This window comes from Aplidium turbinatum, chromosome 5 (assembly GCF_918807975.1).
Source record: "Aplidium turbinatum chromosome 5, kaAplTurb1.1, whole genome shotgun sequence".
Classification (NCBI taxonomy): Eukaryota; Metazoa; Chordata; class Ascidiacea; order Aplousobranchia; family Polyclinidae; genus Aplidium; species Aplidium turbinatum.
In genome coordinates, this window is record NC_137476.1 from 8,635,229 (window position 1) to 8,657,033 (window position 21,805).

The following is a 21,805-nucleotide window of genomic DNA, read 5'->3' on the forward strand; positions in this document are numbered from 1 at the left end:
ATCTCGGTGACACGTATCTTGACGACAAGCAGTGATCTCGTGGAGATTGGCGCACATCTTTAAAGATCGATATTATTGAAGCTCTCATCATGCGCATATGTTTGAATAGCCGTGACTGCGCTGATTATAACTCCGAGCCTGCCATGGTCTCCTGGAATACTGATACTATTTTGGAGAGGCGACCGCATCACGGAGAGGGAAAAATAATTGTGCTTTTTTCTAATGTTTTGTTTATTCTTTTCGTCACTTTCGCTCACATGACACGCAAAAATAAACCTAAAGAAAAAAGCCTAAGTGAAACTTTGCACATCAGAAAATAGTAGCGTTAGTGTAGAAGTTTTCCGACTCGTGCCCAGAGCATTGTGACGCAAGAAGCCAGACGACCTCGTTCGGTGGAAGTTAATCAATTATGCGGTGGATTATTTTTTTATTATTTATTTGCATCAGACACAAAAAGTCCATAGAATTTAAATTTTTAACAATCATCATATTATCATCATCATCATATTTAGCAGCTACACGGCGTCAAGCGCACGTCGTTGGTCTGATGAAAGCCTTTCAGAGTGACTTCGCTGAAATTTTGAAAAGCCTAAACCGTAGCTATGGTTCTCAAATGGCGAAGGCTTATCAAGATAAAGGGATTAAGTATGACGATCTACTTTAAAACTGGTGTGTCCGCCGTGAGACTTAATTTGTCCGCCGAGATAGCTGCTCAGACCGGACACGTTTGTCCGCCGTCAACAAAAACGAATTTCGAGGCCTGCACTGTCTTCAGATTCTATTTGCTTGGATGAAGAAAGTGTAGATGTCTACTGTCTACTTTGTTTGCTATTCCTGTCTAGCTGTTTATTGTATTCCTGTCTACATTGTTTGCAAGTCGCCTGTCAGGTTTTCAGCTGGGAAAGTTTGCAACTGAGAAGATGACTGGGAGATTTATACTTTGTTTATATACCATCTTGTATGTTTTGATATGATATGTTGAATTGTTGATTCGTTGTTGTCTACTTGACCCTTTTACGTTTAAGGAAAGGTTTCCTTTAGTGTTCTTGATTGAAGTCAGATTGTTCACAAATAACGATCAGCTTCGTGCTCAATGATCTGTTCCCAATGATATCTTGTTCGATTTACATTGATGAGCGTTTTTCTTACTGATGTGATGATAAAACACTTGATAACCCAAACCAAGTCGCTAAACCCAAGTGCTGCTGGCTTGGTGCGACATGTTGATGTGGAATTTAAGAGTGGCGGCACAAGTGCATCGTGGAAAAACCAGCACAAAACCTTAGACGAAGTACCGGTATAGTGCTCAAGACATGGCAATTTCAACAACAGAGCAAATGCTGATGCCGCTCTGAACATCGTTTGATATACAAATCAATGTTGATTTATAGATTTTGCTTTTGATCTTTTGATATTGCTTAAATATGTTGAATATGGTATGTGACTTGGATTGGCTTATTCAACAGCATTTTAGCAAATTTTAGAAACAAACTTTCTTATGTTGTACACGGACCCCAGGTTGGGAACCACTGGTCTAGATGTATTGCTGTCTACATTGTTTGCTAACCGCCTGCCAGGTTTTCAGCTGGGAAAGCTTACAACTGAGAAGATGACTGAGAGATTTATACTGTATTTTCATACCATCTTGTATGTTTTAATATGCACTACATTGATACTTTGCTGTCTTGACGTTTTTCGTTTAAGGAAAGGTTTCCATGCTTTAGTGTTTTTGATTTAAATAGGATTGTTCACAGATAGCGATCAGCTTCATGCTCACTGATCTGTTCCCAATGATATATTGTTCAACTTAAATTGATGAGCGTTTTTCTTACTGATAGGATGATAAAATACTTGATTTCCCAAACCAAGTCGCCAAACCCAGGTGCTGCTGGCTTGGTGCGACATGTTACTGTGGAATTTAAGGTTTGCAACTAAAGCCACATTGAAGAGTATGAAGATTTCTTCAGTGGAAAAAAACTACCTCTAGTAGTACTAGTGGCGGCACAAGTGCATCGTGGAAAACCAGCACAAAACGTTAGACAAAGTACGGAATGGCCCGTTTCGGCTAGTCCGATTCGGCTAGTCCCATTCGGCTAGTCCAATTTGGCTAGTCCGATTCGGCTAGTTCCCTATTCGGCTACAGTTTTGAATTGTATTTTGTATTTTATTCCACAATATCGTTTCTTTTGCATTCCGACAACGAAAAATAAATTGAAATGAAATTTAGCGCGAAATGTTTGAACTATTCAATTGAAATGTTTGCTCACATAAAATCGACATGTATGCTACGTCACCGTCTGTATGCAAACCAAAACTAAAATCGGAAATTTCAACAGCGCAGTTTGAATTTTTACATAAAAAATCATAACAGAGAGATGTATGTCCGATTCTTCTGTTTATAGAGAATTTTGTATTTTATTCCACAATATCGTTTCTTTTGCCTTCTTGCATTTTATTCAGTGTTTACCTTTGAGTGCCTTCCCAGACGGCAAAATCCATCATTTTTACATTGATTTTTTGTTGTCTGGGTTCGTTCGAAATAAGTGTTTTACATCAAAACAACATTTTTCATGATTAACAATAGAAGTTAATGAGATAAAGTCTAGCAGCGAAAACGTTTGCCATAAAATATGAAGTTAAAACCTAAGTGGCAGTTTAGAATAAACCTGGGTTTCGGCGTTACATGACCTGGAATTTTAGTTTTGGTCTCAATCTCATCATCATGATTCGGAGTAAAATCTTTGTTAGATGATTCACAAGGCTAATTGTTCTGTGGAGTGAGCATTCTGTTGCTACGGTTTTCTTTGGTAAAGTTATGAATATGGAACGTACCATATCACTAAGGATGTTTTCGGTGCCATAAATATGATTTAAGATCTCAGTAGTTAGGTCTAAACCCCACTCATCTAAAGCTTCGATAATTTCAACTATAAAAGAAACAAGATTGTGGAATAAAATACGAAATTCTCTAAATAAACAGAAGGCGTCGTCCGTCGTTGGATTTGGAATTTTGTAATAGTTGAGGATTCTAATATATTCTAAGTTTGCATACAGACGGTGACGTAGGATACATGTCGAATTGTCGATTTTATGTGAGCAAACATTTCAATTTAATAGTTCAAACATTTTGCGCTAAATTTCATTTCAATTTATTTTTCTTTGTCGGAATGCAAAAGAAACGATATTGTGGAATAAAATACAAAATACAATTCAAAACTGTAGCCGAATCGGACTGTAGCCGAATAGGGAACTAGCCAAATTGGACTAACCTATTAGTAGCAGACCCGACAAAGTATAGTGCTCAAGACATGGCAATTTCAACAAGAGAGCAAATGCTGATGCCGCTCTGAACACTGTTCGATATACAAATCAATGCTGATTTATTAATTTTGCTTTTGATTTTTTGATATTGCTATAAATCTGTTGAATGTGGTTAAATGTGACTTGGATTGGCTTGGCTTATTCAACAGCATTTTAGCAAATTTTAGAAACAAACTTTCTTATGTTGCATCAAATGCGTGTTGCCGCAGTAGAATTTGTTGAGTCTTGTGTCTTCGCCATCGACTTCTGCAATCATCTAACTATCAATTCTTGCTTACGAATGGTTGTCATGGTTTTTGTGTTGCATGTTTAACCAGAAAAACGACCAAATTCTAATATCAATAAGTAATTTCATACATTTGCCAATTTGTCTTTGAGAAGTACAACTTTTACTTGGCCATCCAATATTTCCATATAAGGTATAGATGTTATGACAAAAAATCAAATGACCATTGAATTGTTTTTTTATATCACTACAACTTTCACGTTGAATTTGTTTTGCAGATATTGCGAAGCCTACTGGTCTGAATGTGAGTGACACCACATCAACAACTATTGATTTAAATTGGACAGCACCAAGTGGTGGTGGTGCTAAAGAAATCACAGGATACAACGTTTCATGGACACCACCTGACAGCGATGGAAGCAAGACTTTTGGTGCTTCGACTACTTCAGGGCAAATCACCGGCCTCACTTCTAACACACAGTACAGCATAACTGTGGTTGCCACATATCAGGATGATGAAAAGGGTGAAGTATCGGATGCAGTTGATGGAATCACAGGTGAGCTATTTGTGTAATATTTTCATAACCAATTTATTAGTGCCATGACTTGAACTTCAAATAACTTATTTGCAAGCGATCCACATGGTGCAAGAATCATACTCAGTCGAAAAATTTCCAGACAAGACAAAATTAGATGCTGATGCATTTATTGACTTATCTTTGAGAGTTATAACTTTCGCTAGGCTATCCGATATTTCCTTATAAGGAATCGTTGTTATGGCGAAAAGTTTGATGACTTTAAATTGACTTTTATATCTCTTCAACTTTCACATTGAATTTATTTGTAGATATTGAGAAACCTACTGGTCTGAATGTGGGTGACACCACATCAACAACTATTAGTGTAAGTTGGACAGCATCACCAAACAATGGTGGTGGTAGATCAATCACCGGATACAAAGTTTCATGGACACCACCTGACAACGGTGGAAGCGAGATGTTTGCTGGTGCTTTGACTGCTTCAGGGCAAATCACCGGCCTCACTTCTAACACACAATACAGAATAACTGTTGCCGCCACACATTCAGGTGGAGAGGGTGAAGTATCGGATCCACTTAATGGAACCACAGGTGAGATATTTGCAAGATCATATTAATTCGGGGTCCCACTCGGCATAAATCATAAAAAATCATAAAATTTTGCTTGATTTGGAAAAATCATAAAAAATCATAAAATTTAGTTGTGATGGAGAACTGAGCATGTAAAAATCAAAAAATTTGATATAGTGTAATGTGTAAGTTCCAACCATGATAACAGCATAATTATTTGTGTAACGATTGTGACGCCGTCTGTGGAATGCACTGATTTAGGATAACATGTGGTTGCATAATCAAGTCCAGCTGGAATTAGAAAAGGAGCGTAGCTATTTACTTTTACTGCATGTTTAGTTTTAAACGTCATTAGACATAGACAAGTAGACACTGACAAGATTTCAAGACATGCAGTTATTGTAGAAGAATTGTGAAAGGATAATTTGACACCACTGTTTTGGGAAAAAGCGTAGAGGCATTTGCAAGCAATGTGTTACTCAGGTCTCGAAACTCAAGTGACATTACTTCTTGCAGGTTTTGCCTAATCAAAAAAAAATTCAAGTCAAACATCGCATCCACCCAGAGATACAAAATGATTTCAGAAGCATTAAAGGATCCTTTGATGGATGCTTATATTTCATTTGTATCATTTGCTTCTGGTGACTTTGAACGGTTTTTAGTCGTGTCCCAATGTAAAGAGCCACTGATTCACATTCTTTACTCAGCAATGTGCTATCTGATCACGGCTTTGCTTAGTAAATTTATCAAAAAAAGAACATATCATCCACAGAGTCAGAAAATCTTATGCTTGATGTCACAAACAAAGAACTTCAGAAGCCGTTGAACTTGATTGATGCTGAAACACGAGCAAAAATTTTAGTCAGTGATATTGCAGTCCTATCTGAAGCTGACAAAAAGAAATTTAAATCTGACTGTCTAAACTTTTTTGTGGTTGCTACAAGTTACCCTTTACATCATTTGCCATTACATTCATTTGTTCTTAAGCAGGCACAATTTTTGCACCCAGAAAAAAGAAATGATGTTGGAGCTACAACTTCTATCGTCAATCTAACTTGGACAGTCTCCAATTGCTTTGAAAAGTGCCATGCAAATGCTGTTGCAATTGATGTATCTGTTTCATTGTTTCAAGAGAAGAGCTTTATGATGAGGCAAGACTGGAGTGGTTACGGTATCAATCTGAGGATATTCTAGATGAGTTTTACAAAAAGACTGATCTTGAAAGTATACACCAATTCCCAATCTTCTTACTGGACTCAAGCACTAATCAAATGTGGTATAACAACAACATCCCTACCAAAAGTGTCTTCCTACAAGAGAATTGACTGTTATTGGATAAAAATTGGAGGCTTGTTAGATGATGCTGGGATAAAAAAATATCCGCAACTATTTAGTCGGGCAAAATGTTTTCTAACATTAAGTCACGGTAATGCCAGTTCTGAAAGAGGTTTCTCCATTTTCTCCTCCATAAACATTTGATTGATTCACATAGAAGTTCTCTTAAAGAAATCATAATTGTTGCACTGAGAATGGTGAATGATGAACTAAATCGGTATGATGATGAGGTAAACTTTCCCATTAACAAAACACTAGTTTCAGAAGTGAAGGGTGCTCGTGCAAAGTATATGGCTGACCTTGAGCAGGAAAGAGCTCTGGAAGAAAAATTGAGAAAAGAGAAAGAAAGTGCTCAGGCTAGTGTTGAAGCCAACATTATGGCAGAAAAACAAAAGGGAATCGAAAAAATTGAAGATGAAATTAAAAAAACTGAAGCATTAAAGCTGCTGATGAAATTATTGGAAATGGGCAGCAATGCTTCAGGAGGCATTGTCAAACAAAGCGTTGGATCGGAAAGTTCTTCAAGCAGCTAAAGCAAGAATTGACATCAGCTAAAGCAAGAATTGACATCAGCTAAAGCAAGAATCGAAAATCATAAAAAAAGCATAAAATTTTGATGAAAAATCATAAAAAAATCATAAAATAACCAAAACAAATCATAAAAAATCATAAAATTTTTGACTTTTTTGGCATAAAATCATAAAAAAAATAAGAAAATCTTGACTGGGATCCCTGTATTATTTATCAAATCAGCAATGTGATGCGATGTAATGAACAAGAATTGAAGATTGTAGTGAAAGTAAATGAAGATGGTCGTTAGGATGTCGGCATGCTTGTGCATGGCTGGCAGCGGTTCAAAGACAAGGATCGTACATCTGGACTAACATTCGCTCAACATTTCTTCCCTTAGCAAATTTAATACTCGGCTGTCATTCCGATCGTTTGTGAAAGTTGATTATTTCACTTAAGTGTATTGATATTGCTTTGAAAGTTCAGGCATGTTTGTCAACATAACGCAGACATACATTCCCTTTGTGAAATGTTCTCTTTGCCACCTACAGCCGTTCAATGATAGCCAAGAATTTTAACTTGTTCTTTATCGTCATTCTATGTCACCCCTCCTTTAACCTTCGATGTGTTGTTGCATTTTACTTATCTGTACTTTCTGTGCCCTATTTTGTCATCTACTCCCTTCCGTTTCTCTTCCTCGGTAGAAATGAGTTAATAGTTTATGTCCAATTAACAATACGGTAGTGACAATGATTCATTATTGGCTTGTTTTGTGGCTTAAAATATTTAATAAACATCTCGTTTCAGCAGCAACACATTTGCGGAGTCCGTGTCAACGATTTTTATCGTAGTTGGAAGATGTGTCAAATTTTACAATTGTGTGCCATATTTTTTCAGAGGTTGCGATGCCTCCTGATCTTAAAGCAGATGCCTCCACATCATCAACTATTGATGTAAGTTGGACCGCACCACCAATCGGTGGTAATGCTGTAACAGTAGCTGGCTACAGGGTCTCATGGGCTTCAGCTCATAACGGCGGAAGCATCAATGTTTCGACAGCTTCAACACAAATTACGGGCCTTACTTCCAACCTTCAATATACAATAACCGTCGCTGCATTGTACCGGGGTGGAGTTGGCGAATCTGCTTCTGTCACTAGATACACAGGTGCCGTATATTTTACTTGCTGGTATAAGCACATGGTTGTATTGAGTTTTTATCCAATAAATTCTTAAAATTTGCACTGAATGTTTGATTATAATAATAAAATGATAATATGCGTTTTTGTGCAGAGCTGTATTCATCGCAGATATGCATTACATGGAGAAGCGTGAATAGGCTACACCATTGCACATGCACTGTTTTCTGAACTGTTATAACTTCATTTTGTAAGTTTGTAATGTTTGAAGTTTAAAGCACTGCAAGCTACACCTATGACCATTGACTAACACAGCCTCAACAACAGACCATGAAATCCCCAAGTTTTGTGTCATTCGTGTCTTGCGGCGCAGGGATCGAAGCATTAGGTCGTGTACCGGCATTATTCATTCCTGGTGACTTAAACAGTTTAAATGAACATGTTATCAACCTCTAACTCAAACACATTATCAGTCACTTACCTAAACTTTCATGGTTTCTTTCATATGGGTAGGTCACTAGGTCAGCCTTGTATGTGGGCAGGTCAAGTGGTACAATGGCGGGAGACCTTGTACTGTAGCAGCACCAAAACATTAGTATTCTGTTACCACATAGATATGAAACAGGCGTGGCACATGAACAACAAGAAGATTACAAGAAGAGTTATCTCAAACTTTGTCCTGTAGTACACTACAATAATAAAATTAATATGTTTATAATGTTTGTTTTTGGACAACAATTTCCTATACAGCCTCACGTGCTGATACTTAGTTGGTAGGCTTGTACTGGTGGTAGCATAGTTGTAACTAAGGTCAGGGATTCATAGAATAACGAAATGACCAACTCGTCTGCTATATCTGACAAGTGGAGGCAAAAGTGCTGCCAGATATTTTTTTAATTTTTAGAAGAAATATTTGGTGTCAGTTTTAAAGTGGTGGTCGCCCAACGCATGTCCGTTTAAAACTAACCTGAAGTTTAAAGTTGCATAAGATTGAATTAAAGCAATTTTTAGTTGTGTTACTTTGCAATAAGAATGTGAATTTCTGTACAAAACTTAAATTGAATAAATCTTACAGGTTTAAAAAATATATTACTAAGTCTTTGAGAAAAAAAAACAACTTAAAATGCACCTCAGGAATATAAAGCTTCATGTTTTAAGTGTTGCAGCTAATAATTATTTTTCAGGTAATATGTTTTATGCGCAGCAGAGCCTAATTTGAAAAAAAATTATGATAGTTTGATGAGTGAATAATAAAACTGCTTTGCATTAGCTTTAGAACAGTTGTTTACGAGCAAGTTTTGGACGACCACTACTTTAAAAATGCCAAAATAATTGTTTTTCTGAAAATTTGAAAAATATCTGGCAACACATTCATCTCCACTTGTAGGATATCGCAGCCGAGTTGGTGATCCCCTACTATTATGAATTCCTGACTAAGGTGTAATACAAAGACATTGTAAGTCATAACAATATGCATGTATCTGGGTGTGTCGTCTGTAAGTAAAATAACACATCAATAAGTTGCACAAGATTGAATTAAAGCAATCTTAGTTGTGTTACTTTGTAATAAGAATATAGATTTATCTACAAAACTTAAATTGAATAAATCCTACAGGTTTAAAAAGTATATTACTAGTCTTTGAGAACAAAAAAAACAAAAACTTAAAATGCATCTCAGGAATATCAAGCTTCATGTTTTAAGTGTTGAAGCTAATAAATATTTTTCAGGTATATAACATATTTTAAGCGCAGCAGAGGCGAAATTTAAAAAAAATGATAGGTTTGATAAGTGAATAATAAAATTGCTTTAGAATAGTTGTTTACGGGCAAGTTTTGGACGACCACTACTTTAAAAATGCCAAAACAATATTTTTTCTGAAAATTTGAAACATATTTGGCAACACATTCATCTCCACTTGTAGGATATCGCAGCCGAGTTGGTGATCCCCTATTTCTATGAATCCCTGACTAAGGTGTAATAAAAAGACATTGTGAGTCATAATAATATGCATGTATCTGGATTCTGGGTGTGTCGTCTGTAAGTAAAATAACACTTCAATAAGGTGATATGGTTATTACTGATCCAGCACCTTGAAGAAGAAATGTTTTTTATTCTAATGTTTCCAGTCGAAAGTTTCAAGTTGGTGTGGCGTGTTTTTTTATTAACTGTGTTTTTGTTCATAGATTTTGCATTAGACACACAGAAAACTTTCGATTATTTCATAAATTTACGCTTTAATTAACTTAATTACTTATCGCTTAACTTTACTTAATTAACTTTAACTAAATTAACTTATAACTTATTATAACTTAACGCTTAACTTATTAACTTTACGCTTTAATTTAATTACAATGATGATTGATGTGTGCTTTTATATAGAGCTGTATTCATCGCAGATATGCGTTACATGGAGAGGCGTAAATAGGCTACAGTGTAGTGTACGAGTATACGCCTACGTCCTACATACAGTGTAGCTACACCATTGCCCACGGACATGAGCAGTTTTTACAGAATTGTTACAACTTAATTTTGTCGATTTGTAATGTTTGAAGTCTGAAGCACTGCAAGCGACACATCTGACCAACCCAGCCTCAACAACAGACCATGAAATCACCAAGTTTCGAGTCTTGCAGCACAGGGTTCACGACATTCGGTTGTGTACCCGCATTATACATGTTTCGTCTATCTGTCAAAATAACACTTTCTTCTTCAATGAGGTTGTATGGTTTTTACAGCTCCTTGAAGAGGAAATCTTCTTTTATTCTAATATTTCCAGTCGAAAGTTTCAAGTTGGTGTGGCATGTTCTTCTATTTTATATTTCTGTTCATAGAATTGCATCAGACACAAGGAAGCTTCCGATTCGTTCATAATAGCCTCCCTAGTTTATTGTTATAAAGTTGTTTTTGTTACTTATTTGTAGTTCCTGAAAAGCTATCGGCTCCAACAAGTACCTCCAACACTGCTTCTTCGATATCTCTGCAATGGAATAAGATTAGTGGTGGACTTGGTGGGATTACTTACACGGTCACATGGAGCCCACCTTCTTCTGATGGAACTTATAACCAATCTGGGCTTTCAGGAGATACAACAGTCGTCGGTGATCTTGTTTCCAACACAGAATATAGTTTCACAGTATCAGCAGTGAATTCTGGTGGGACTAGCGAACCGTCTGATGACGCGCCTTTTTATACAGGTAAGTTTGTCCAGTTATGTTATGGCGTTATGTTTGAGAACGGTTGATTTAGATTTAGTGCACTTTGCATTATGTTGTTGTGGGTTTGTGTTAGATGTCAGCTATGTCGCATTCATCTGTAGCAGAGCGAAGTCTTTCTAGCTGCATGAGTGATTGCTTGCTCCACAGAGGACATGTGTTCGCTGTCTTCAAGTTCTGTGTGCTTGGCTATAGAATTGATAGATGTATTCCTGTCTACATTGTTCGCGAGTCGCCTGTCAGGTTTTCAACAAGGAAAGTTTGCAACTGAGAAGATGACTGAGAGATTTATTCTTTATGTTCATACCTTCTTGTATTTTTTGTTAAGTACGGTATATAATAATACTGCATAGGTACTTCGTTTTGACATTTTTACCGTTTTGAAGGAAAGGTTTCCACTTTCCATGCTTTAGTAGTCTTGATTGAAATAGGATTGTTCACAAATAGCGATCAGCTTCAATGCTTCATGCTCAATGATCTGTTCGCAAAGATATCCTGTTTAGCTTACATTGATGGGCGTTTTTCTTGCTGATGTGATGATAAAATACTTGATTTTCCAAACCAAATTGCCAAACCCAGGTACTGCTGGTGTGGTGCGACATGTTGATGTGGAATTTAAGTTTTGCAACTGAAGCCACATTGAAGAGTATGAAGATTTCTTCAGTGGAAAAACTATCCGTAGTAGTGGCGGCACAAGTGCATCGTGGAAAAACCAGCATAAAACTTAAAACGAAGTATAGTGCTCATGACATGGCAATTTCAACAAGAGAGCAAATACTGATGCCGCTCTGAACATTATTTGCTGTGCAAATCAATGTTGATTTGTCGATTTTGCTTCGTAGTTTATTCGAGTCTCTTACATGCCAGCAGTTGTGAACTGAGCAAGTAACAACTGAGCAAGCCGAAACTTGGAATGTCACAAGTCAGCAAATGAGTTTGACAAGCGATGACCAAGCAAGTTCGACGTGAACACCTACATCTTATTTGCTGACTTGGCAGTGGCTGAAATGAACTTGCTGATTTGAAGCACTTGCTGAGTTGTTGCATGCCGAGTAGTACGACGACCGTATATTTTATATCCTGACCTTTGTAAGTTATGAATTATATTAATGTAAAATGTAGAATCAATGTCACAATTCTATGAAACGTTTCAGAGCCTGCGAAACCAGCCATCACTAGTGTTAAAAGAAACGCAACAGACAGGACATCACAGGTGCGTGCTGGCTTCAACTTCCAGTGTAAAATAGCTCATCTACTATTTCTTTGTAGGCCACTCTATAGTCAGTAGCAGTCCATGAAAGCTACAATCTAAAGTAGCTTATGCTATATTTTTTCACGTAGTTGAAACAGTCGTTGTGGTTGTTTTTAGTTGCACATAACAAAGGCTATTGATTAGAAAAAATATGGTCTTCTACTGGTTTACAAGTCGAGTACTTATGCTCTGAATCTTGTTTATTTTATTCAATCTTCAGAAAATGCTGGCATTTTGAATCCGTTGACAATAACTTTGTCTGTTTGTCGTTTGTTGATCATTGTAAAGTATCGTACTCGTATTTGATATTGATTGGAAAAAGTTGAAAATTGAAATGTTGTCTAAATAATAAATGAAAGTTGTCAAAGTGCCGAAAGTACATCATCAGAATGATGAAAACAATAGTCCTCGATGCGAAGTGGAACTAGCAGCGTTGCTCATTGCAAACGACCGAGTGACATCTCTTGCATTGGAAACCATCTAAACTAAGTATAATTTATTATTGTGTTACAACAAGTTACGTTCACGCAGGCGACAGTTGCATTCGATAAACTGGAAAACGACGACGGATTAACTTAGTTACACAGCTATGTTCGCAAACGGAATGAATGTACTAAGCGGTTCTGGTACAAATTCCCCCATCACTGTATCTGGTCTCACTCTAGGTCAAACATATGACGTCACTTTGTTTTTTCTCATTTAGGCTGTAGTCAACTTCAATTTATTGGCAAACACCGTTGGAGTAACATACACAGCCGTGTTTGCAAGTGGACTCAGTCAAGTGAAGAGATCAAGTCCAATTCCCCCCATCACTGCATCTGATCTCACCCCAGGTCAAACATACGTTGTCACTTTGTTTGCTACCGGTCAAGGTGGCGATGGTGAAGCATCGGATGCATCTTCAATTACTATGGGTATGTAGTGTGTTGTAAGTTTATCGTATTAGTGAAATTACTGAGGTTTTTTTGAAAGCGTTGTGTTTTTGAACTTGTTTTGGATTTGTGTTTGTTAATAACTTGAGAAACGGAGCGGTGGATTATTTCCGTTAATTTTTCCTTAGAATGGATAAAATTTCTCAGCAATTAATGGTCGATTTCAATCGTTACGTTTTTAGTTTTTCTCGCCTGACAACAATGCAGTTGTGCTAAGATGAAACTGAGCCTCCGCATGCTCCTTTTCGTTAGGACTTTCGAGAGTATAGTAGCTTCTCGGTAGAAATATGGATTGTCACAGAGGGTTTAACACAACACCTGTTTTAAATGACCTTACAAAGTAATATATATTTAGTGTCTAAAAATTTGAAGTTTACGGTCTTGTTACCCAGCCAGCAAATTTAACCTTTTAAGTAAAAAACGGTTGATTTGCTTCCTGGGTAGTTATTCCGGAAATTCCATCATATTTTTTTTGCATTGTTGCTAGTCCTTGGTGTTTAGCAAAAGGTGTGTAATGACAACAACGTAATTCTTTGTTATTGTCTGCTTCCAGCAAAAAAAGTTTGTTATTTTTCTATTGGCCGCCTAGTTGAGAATGGTATTTTGAAACAGTTGTTCAAGTTGGTCAGACGTAACATCGGTTACCTGCTGAATGCTGATGAGATACGATAAGTCTGCCCACCCCATTTCGATCTTCATTGTTGGTTGAAACATTTTCCCCTTTATCAAAAACAAATCAGCCGAAAGACAACAAATGGATAATAACTTTCATTTCATGCTCGGTGTGACTAACAAGCGTGAAGCTCTGTTTGTTCAGTCTAGAGCAGCAGGAAAAATCGTGGAGTAGCCACCGTCCGTAATGCCGTCCATATCAAATACGTACAGCAAAGAGCACTTGGTCAAATAGTCAATGGTATAATGACTCGGACTCGGGGTTGAGAAACACTGCCCTGGACTAAGTATTCTTTGCTGCACTTACATTTTATACCCATAAAGTGATCTTTACGCACCATGCACAACACACATACATAAACACGTATACATACACACATACAGTACACACAACGTACACACAACACAAACCTCACCATTGACAACTGCATTTTTGTGAATTAATTTACCTCATAATGGAATATATCAGTGACGTGCCATTCATTCGCTAGCACTTTAAAACGTTGTTCAGTTAAAGTTAGCAACGAAGTTTTCACTCAGAAACTTCATTTGAAACAAATTGGAACAAGACGGGGAGATTGGAATCAAAAACAAGCAAAATTTTATTTTCAAAATATATTGGCTTCGAACAATCTTAGCGTAGTTTACATTTTCACTTAGGCGAACTTCTCACAGCTTGGAGTTTGGGTTGGCTTACTAGTTTTCACACTGTTTAATACACTGATTTTAGTATTTAAGATTGTAGAAGCTTGGAAAAAGGTATATGGTCAGTCACCATAGCCAATAGGGGCATCATAAAAACTGCAGTTTATTTAATGTTTTAACTTTTTTTGTTAGGTTACTGCAGGGTATGTTTTTTTCTAAATTATCCTACAATATTTCAAAGTTCTGCCTGTTATCTTTATATGCACGCGTGCATTGCTAGCGTTTGCGCACAGTTGACCCATGTCCCTCTAACACAGCAATTGCTAACTTGGAGTAAATTTCTTCATTTTTTCACATATGCTGAAGTCATTCTTCTGAACGGTACTTCAATTGGGGTTATTTTGAACATGAGCAATATTTTTGGATATGGTGGTTTGTTCATCACCGGTTTTCATAAATAAAAGCGACTTTTGGATTACCAAACAAATATTTTACTTCTGTTTTTTCTTCTGTTTTTTTCCTTCTACCTACATGTTTTTACCTAAAGCAAATCTGCATTTAAAACTTCATCACTGAGTCATACTATCCTGTTAGTGAATTTTAACTTTTTTTGATATTGTTGTTGTTTGAATGAGACGTGAAATGCTACAAACCGTAAGAAAAAAAAACATAAAACGTAAAAATCTACGAAAATCAATTATTACAAAACACAAGGATCAAATGAAAGACTGTTTTTACCATCACCAGACAAAAATACCGCAGTGGAATGATATGCCCTTGGTTTCAGAATATGGTTGAGCGGCTTAAATAAGTAGTACCTACAGACACTATTCCACAGTACCTTATGCCTGTGGTATGGTCACACCTGACTGATTTTGCGCAGTAAACCGAGAAGTCCTGGCCAATCTTCCAAATTCTTCAAGAGACTTCTTTCAAATTTGGCACTGAGGCATGTGTTTATCATGCGGTTTGTGTCTTTGTTCGACTGAACCCAAAAGTGCCAACACAAAAGGAAGCTTAGCTTAAATCTCCGACAGTCGAATAAATAATCTTTTGATTATTTTTATCTTTTTTCACGCAGATGAGTGAATTTATGCTATGCCCATTTTTTTTTATGTCAATTCGCTTTTTATAACGACAGGCATCAAACGCATTTAAACTCAATATAAATCTAAAATTTGCAGCACGTGAGGCCGTCTTGATTGTGGTGTCTCAAACCTGAGCGTCAGCTGCCTCTTTTCAAAAATGATGATGAACAAATTTGTATTTTCAACTCATCATTTTATTCATTCTGTGCCGAATTATATCAAATTATTTAAGTTTATTTATGAAAGTGTTATCGTAGCCTGCTTAAGCTGTCTCAGTACTGCAAATCAAACGCTCTAACACTAACCAATAGTCCACCAGGGGACTTTCATGCCGCACGCGCCTGCAAGTCCGAACATGTTTTTGCGCGTCATTAGAAAGGTTGGATGGTCGTTGCTGTGATCAAGCATTTGGTATTTGAGGCCAAATTGCATCGGATACAAGGGCTGCCATCACATGTCTAGCACAAGGGTTCCCCACGTACGCTTGCATTAGGCTGATCTTTCAACAGATGGATTGATAGTTTCGTTAATGTTTAACAGTTCATTGGATTTATGACATCTGCGATTTGTCATATTGAAATCTTATCAAAACTGTGCTTCGTTTATTAGTGAACATGATTATTTTCAGCCCCATCCTCAATCACAAACCTGACCTCAGACAGCCAGACAGAGGAGAGCATCTCAATAACATGGACGCTTCCAGTCAGCCAGACTACGGAAGATCCAATATTTGATAGACAGGTTTGAAAACGTTACTAGTCATAAAATATCATGAGAAAGTTTGGCAATAAAAAAAATTGTCTTGCACATCGAGTTGTGTTTCATTCTGTCCTCGTTAATGTTTTTCATTCGAGTTTTACTGCAACACAGCTGAGTGGTGAGAGCCCTCATCCCACGTTTTAAAGGACGCCGGTTCGACACTGCTCAAGAGCAGGTGGCTGTGTTTTTATCAGGACACTTAAAAGCATGCTTAAAGATGCACACAAAGAGTTATCTCCTTTGTTCCCGTCCATTTAATTTAAATCATGTAGCACCTGGTGTAAGCCTGGATACAACAAAAAATCGATTTGTTTTATGTTAGAGTTATATTTCATTCCATGCGTTGATCAATTGTTTATTGACCAGTACTGGTATAAAACAATAAACTGTTCATGAAAATCAGAAGTCGGACTATCTAACGGATAAATGTTTGTATAGGTTGTCAGATATAGCGTTCCCGACAATGCTACAATAGAGGCCGTTGAGAAAAAACTTGATTCCACAATTCAATCCACATTCAATATAACTGGTTTGGTTTCTGGTCTGAACTACAAAATTGAAGTATTCTCTGTCAGCAACAACGTCTTCAGTGATCCTGATACCATTGAGCAACCGACTGGTATGCGTTTCAATTAACGTACATAACTGCATAATAACCAAGTCACAATATTAATTATTATTATTGCCATGGCGTATGTATAAACTTTCGAGGTTTTAATTGCGAAGCACTAAACATCCATCTTGTTCACCACCTTACGACGAGGAGATCAAGTCCGGTGTTTTACATTTAAAATCTCTATATTCAAAAAATAAAGAGTCCAAAATTTAGATACGAAACTCATGTTTGGCAAATATTTCAAAAACTATGCTGTTGAATATAGCACTGAAGATAAAAATAGTTGTTTTCGAATTGTTTTCTAAACATGAGTTCAGCAATCAGCATCTACATTTTGGGCTGTTTATTTTTTTATTACATTAACTAGGCGCTCCAATCATTTTTGCTCTTAAAATCTCTATACCTTTTGAATCAGACCTTCTTTGAAGGAGGACGCGGAGATTGGCTTTCTTTCTTTTCCGTCTAATTAATCTAAATCGTGAACTACCATGTGTTTGTGTAACTCTGGATACAAATAAATACCTTCGAAGTACTTTCTGAATAATGCTTAACTGCTGTCTCAGCCGCTTTGGTGCTGACATTTACCGATGGGGGCTACTAGTCTCACAACGCTGTGTCTGTTGCTGAGCGGCATACCGACTACCATGTGATTTTAATGTGTGATGCCTTATGACCTCCAAACAGTTTCTAAATCTAAGGTCTTGATTTTCTGGGTGGAGCAAGTGAAGTGTGGCTGAAAATTCGAACCTTAAACGCAAACACAACTTCTTAGCAAACTGCTTCAACATGTTCCAGTGCCTTTGCGAATGCTCAGCAAACCTTATATTTCTTAGATACTTTTAGCCCAAACGATTTACGTGTGATAAGCCAAACTACTACCAGCATCAAAGTGCAATGGAGAGCACCAAGTGGAAATGTGGAATTCGACGAATACGTATTGTTTCACTCAGTACAAGGCAGTTCAAGCCCATCAACTGAAACGTAAGTTACCTGCTTTTTGTTATTGATGGTTGATTGACAATTAGCCGCCATTGACAATTAACCGCCACGATAGCTTAGTTGGTTAACGGCGTGACTTCTGGAACGAAGAAGCTTCAAGATCAAGCGGCACTGATTCGACTCTCGGAGTGTGCGCTTGAGCAACGCACGTTAAGGACTGCTCTCCATTCAGCAGTATCTAATAGATGGAATAGTTCCCCGGCAACAAGACTTCAACAATCGGAAACTTCACCCTGTCAATCTCGGTGATCGGGCCTGCGTCAGTGATTCAAAGCCTCTGCAAGAAGCTTTCCCAGTCCGAAGATAAAGATTCAATCAATCAATTTTCATCTAACTCTTGTTGATTACAATTAATTTTCTCTCTTTTTGGTTACAACCAGCCCAAACTGATTCGTTTTGATATGAAATTGTTCGTATTCCCAATCTCCATCGTAATGCTACACAGCTGTGTCTAGGTAACATTCACTTTTAATTTACCTGTCAACTGTTGCTACAAAGGCAAAAGCTCCCCAACTTGCATGAGCCTCGCATCTGTGAAAGTCGTTATACGGATGCCATATTACCCATCAATGTATGTTAGCTGCTTGTGCAATGATTACCTGACTTTTCAAGAGTCGAAAAGCATCATGTAAAGCTTGTGGTCTTGTTTCTTTTCATTTTTAATCTACTACTACTACCACAGTATCATAGCCGATGTGGCCTTTGATGAACTAGATGCTCAGTTCGTAAATTCTTTCAATGTTCCCTTTGTCGTGCAGTGTCCCAAAGTGTTCTTGGTTGGCTGATTGATGTATTTCGTTGAAAATTAGATATATATAAATGTTGTTCGTTGCCTGCCACGAGCACGTCTCCCGAGAAGGCGGCCGTTTAGACAAAGATTTTCGAATTCTTCTTTTCTGATGATGTGACCGAGAAATTGGAGAAATATGATTTCTAATCTAACTGAAAGCTAAGCTTCGGCTCCACGACATTTTTATGTTAATTGAAGTCGGTTATGCTTTTATGCTTTGCCTTTGTAGAATAATACCGAAAGACATGACAAGTTACAACATAACTGGACTAAAGCCTGGTACTTTGTACACTGTCTCCATCATCAGTAGTGGGAATACTAACAGTTCGGCTGAAGACGGCAGTTTCCCGACCAGTAAGAAGCTTGACATGCAATACTTTGTATATTGTACTTCTTGACACAGGGTTGCTTTGTTATATCTTTAGTATACCCTTGTATGTTTAACACAAGTTGTCTAGTTCGCATTGTGTGTAGGCTGTAATGGCTTTAATGCAGTACTTTTTCCTTGAAGACTTATGTTATTCCTTTTATTTATCCCTAAGAAAAATTGTTTTCTCTGCCGTTTATTGAAATAACTAGCATATCGAAGATTACCTTACCGGTTATGTGGGTATCAGCTTATTGTAACTTCAAACTATTGGATTTGTGAGCACCGGTATGGTTTGTGGTGTGTTTTATGTTGCATTTGTTGTATGTTTCAATGTGTGGTGTTGCATGGAAGTTTGCATGGCTGACGGTTTTGGTGTGTGACTTTCACGACACAACACAAAACACTCTCACCCACCAACAACTGCTGCGTCACCACTCATCCGCTGTGACGTGTCTGGTTGCCACGGTAACCAGAAGAAGCAGGTTTATCGTGAAGGGAATGCACTGGAAAAAGTCTACATTGGAAACTCTTAAGGAAAATATTTGTACTATGGCACATTGACAAAGCAAGTCATGTCTCTGGATATATATCACCCTTTGAAGATCGAGTACTTTGCGAAACCAAATGCTTCATTATTTGCATCATTACTTGTTGGTATGTATATGAGATTTTTGTTTTTTATTTTCAATTTACAGTATATTCAAATCAATGCGTTTCCTTTGTGTGTTTTGATTAAACGTCATTCAACACTTTCATCTTTGGCTTTGAGTTTCACCTAATAAGCGATAGTGTAAGAGCTGTTCAACAATATGTGAACAACTGACTGTTTGATTTGTTTTCTTTTGTAATTTTTAACGCTTTCCGTTTAGGATTGTAATTATAGTTAACTCAGCAAATCGCTCCCGTGTGTATTATCACAGATCCTGGTATGTACTTTACTAAGAGAGCTCACCCTTGCTTGCCTTTAGAATTCACTACTTGACTTAGGCTCCACGGAATGACAGAGTAGCTCCATGTACAGTTTGCTTAGATGATTCATGTTTTGTATTTTGTAGGTCAAAGTTTGATGGATCATGTACGTGTATCATTTTGTACTTTGCCAACCGCCCCGAAAGACCGCTAGTTACAAAATTGTAACACATGTAAAATAGGGTGGTCCAAAAAAAACTTTTTTTGTAAATGTTAATGTCTCACCCTAAAATATTGTTACCATTGATGAGAAAATGATATATGTGAATTTTCATAAAGATTGGTTGATATTTAGGGGTTGCTACCGGGGTTCAAAGTTTTGTCGTTTGCCCCCATTTTAACGTTTCGAGAGGATATGATATGATACGGTACAGTAAAAAATACGGTACAGTGCCATTGTATATTGCAATAAAAATACAGTTTAATAATTACTCTATGGTCTGTTTATAAACTCATGTGTCTGTATTACGAATTATACTAACTGGTGTACATGTACGAAATGTGCGACTTTGTATAAGGTAAAGGTGAGTCCCATACTTGAATACAAGTATCGAGGGATGAGGTTCTCATTATACTAAGCCTTCGGCACTAACGAGAGTAGGGTGGCCAGTTCCTTTCTCTCGGCCGCCTTTACTTCAGCAACTACGCCCACCCAATATATTATACCCTGGGTAGAGGTGGGCGTGGGCGGTGTTTGTCAACAACCAGTATAAGCCGGGAGTCAAACCAGGATTGCATAATTGGAAAGCGAGCGCGTCACCGCTGCGACTTTGTATACTTGTGTTTAAAATTCAGAGACTAAATTGGACATTCATTAACAGCTTTAGAATACAACAAATAAACTACATACAGGAATTATTGCGCGAGGGTCTTTCTACTGCAGTCTGGATATCGCTGACGGTGATCGGCGACGACACGCAAAAGATACTGTTTTTGTTCTTCGTCACATGTGTGTAATGTGTTGTATTCCGTGATCAACGCCACTCCACGCTCGGCAATGTCCCAACCGGGGTGCCAATTGCAATGCTCAAGGGTGCCGCGAGATATTTTAACTTTAACCCGTTAAGTGTGGAATTTATTTATTTTTTTTAACTCTAATCCACAATAAGCCTTTGTTTTCTCGCCCAGGAATAACAGCGTGAAAGAGATTTTGAATCGTTGCTGTTTTTTCCATAAAAACGTTTGAAACGCATCATTATTGCCAGGTTTCATGATTTTATTTTGCGTTTCACGGCGCACAAAGTCAAATTGCAGTGATGGATTATCGGATTGTGTGACCCAGCACGATTATAAAATTGCACGATTGTTTGCGAACTACTATAAAATAGAAACTTTTGCATGGGGGATACCATACCTGCGCATACAAACACGATAGCCTACATAGCTAATCGAGAAAAGGCTAAGTTATAATTGATTTATTCTTTATACCAGTGCTCCGCAACCTTTATTTACTCACGGCACACTTAAAAACTGTTTAAAATTTTGCGGCACAATTCGGCCGACACATTTTCAAAATGTAAAAAATAACTATCATCTTTTTAATGAGATATTTGCGCTTGTTTCTTGCTTTAATAAAGTTAACAATTTGGATACAGTCATTCATTGTTTCTGTCAGCTCCCTTGTAAAATGTTTGATCATCAAGGCTTCCCTGTGTAAGCAGCAATACATAAGTTGAATGGCTGGATTTTGACGTTTTACCCATGCAGCTAAACTTCTTCCTTCGCCCACCATTGCTGAAGCACCATCTGTGCAAACGTTGATGCAGTTATTCCAATGGATACCATGGGTTATGAAAAACTCGTTGGTCACTCTAAAAATTTCCTGGCCAGTCGTTCGTTCCTGGCTGGAAGTTCTTTGCAAA

General features: G+C 37.4%; 1 protein-coding gene across 1 annotated transcript in view; it reads left to right on the forward strand.

The window, feature by feature from the left end:
• LOC145770910 (fibronectin-like) overlaps positions 1-21,805 on the forward strand; it is a 66,373-nt gene that overhangs the window by 18,217 nt on the left and 26,351 nt on the right. The window contains exons 8-17 of the mRNA XM_082582654.1: positions 3,826-4,104; positions 4,395-4,676; positions 7,398-7,667; positions 10,561-10,833; positions 12,006-12,064; positions 12,807-13,017; positions 16,069-16,181; positions 16,638-16,818; positions 17,649-17,796; positions 18,834-18,958. Of these exons, the coding sequence (XP_082438780.1) occupies positions 3,826-4,104; positions 4,395-4,676; positions 7,398-7,667; positions 10,561-10,833; positions 12,006-12,064; positions 12,807-13,017; positions 16,069-16,181; positions 16,638-16,818; positions 17,649-17,796; positions 18,834-18,958 (1,941 nt within the window). The remainder of the gene's footprint in view (positions 1-3,825; positions 4,105-4,394; positions 4,677-7,397; positions 7,668-10,560; positions 10,834-12,005; positions 12,065-12,806; positions 13,018-16,068; positions 16,182-16,637; positions 16,819-17,648; positions 17,797-18,833; positions 18,959-21,805) is intronic.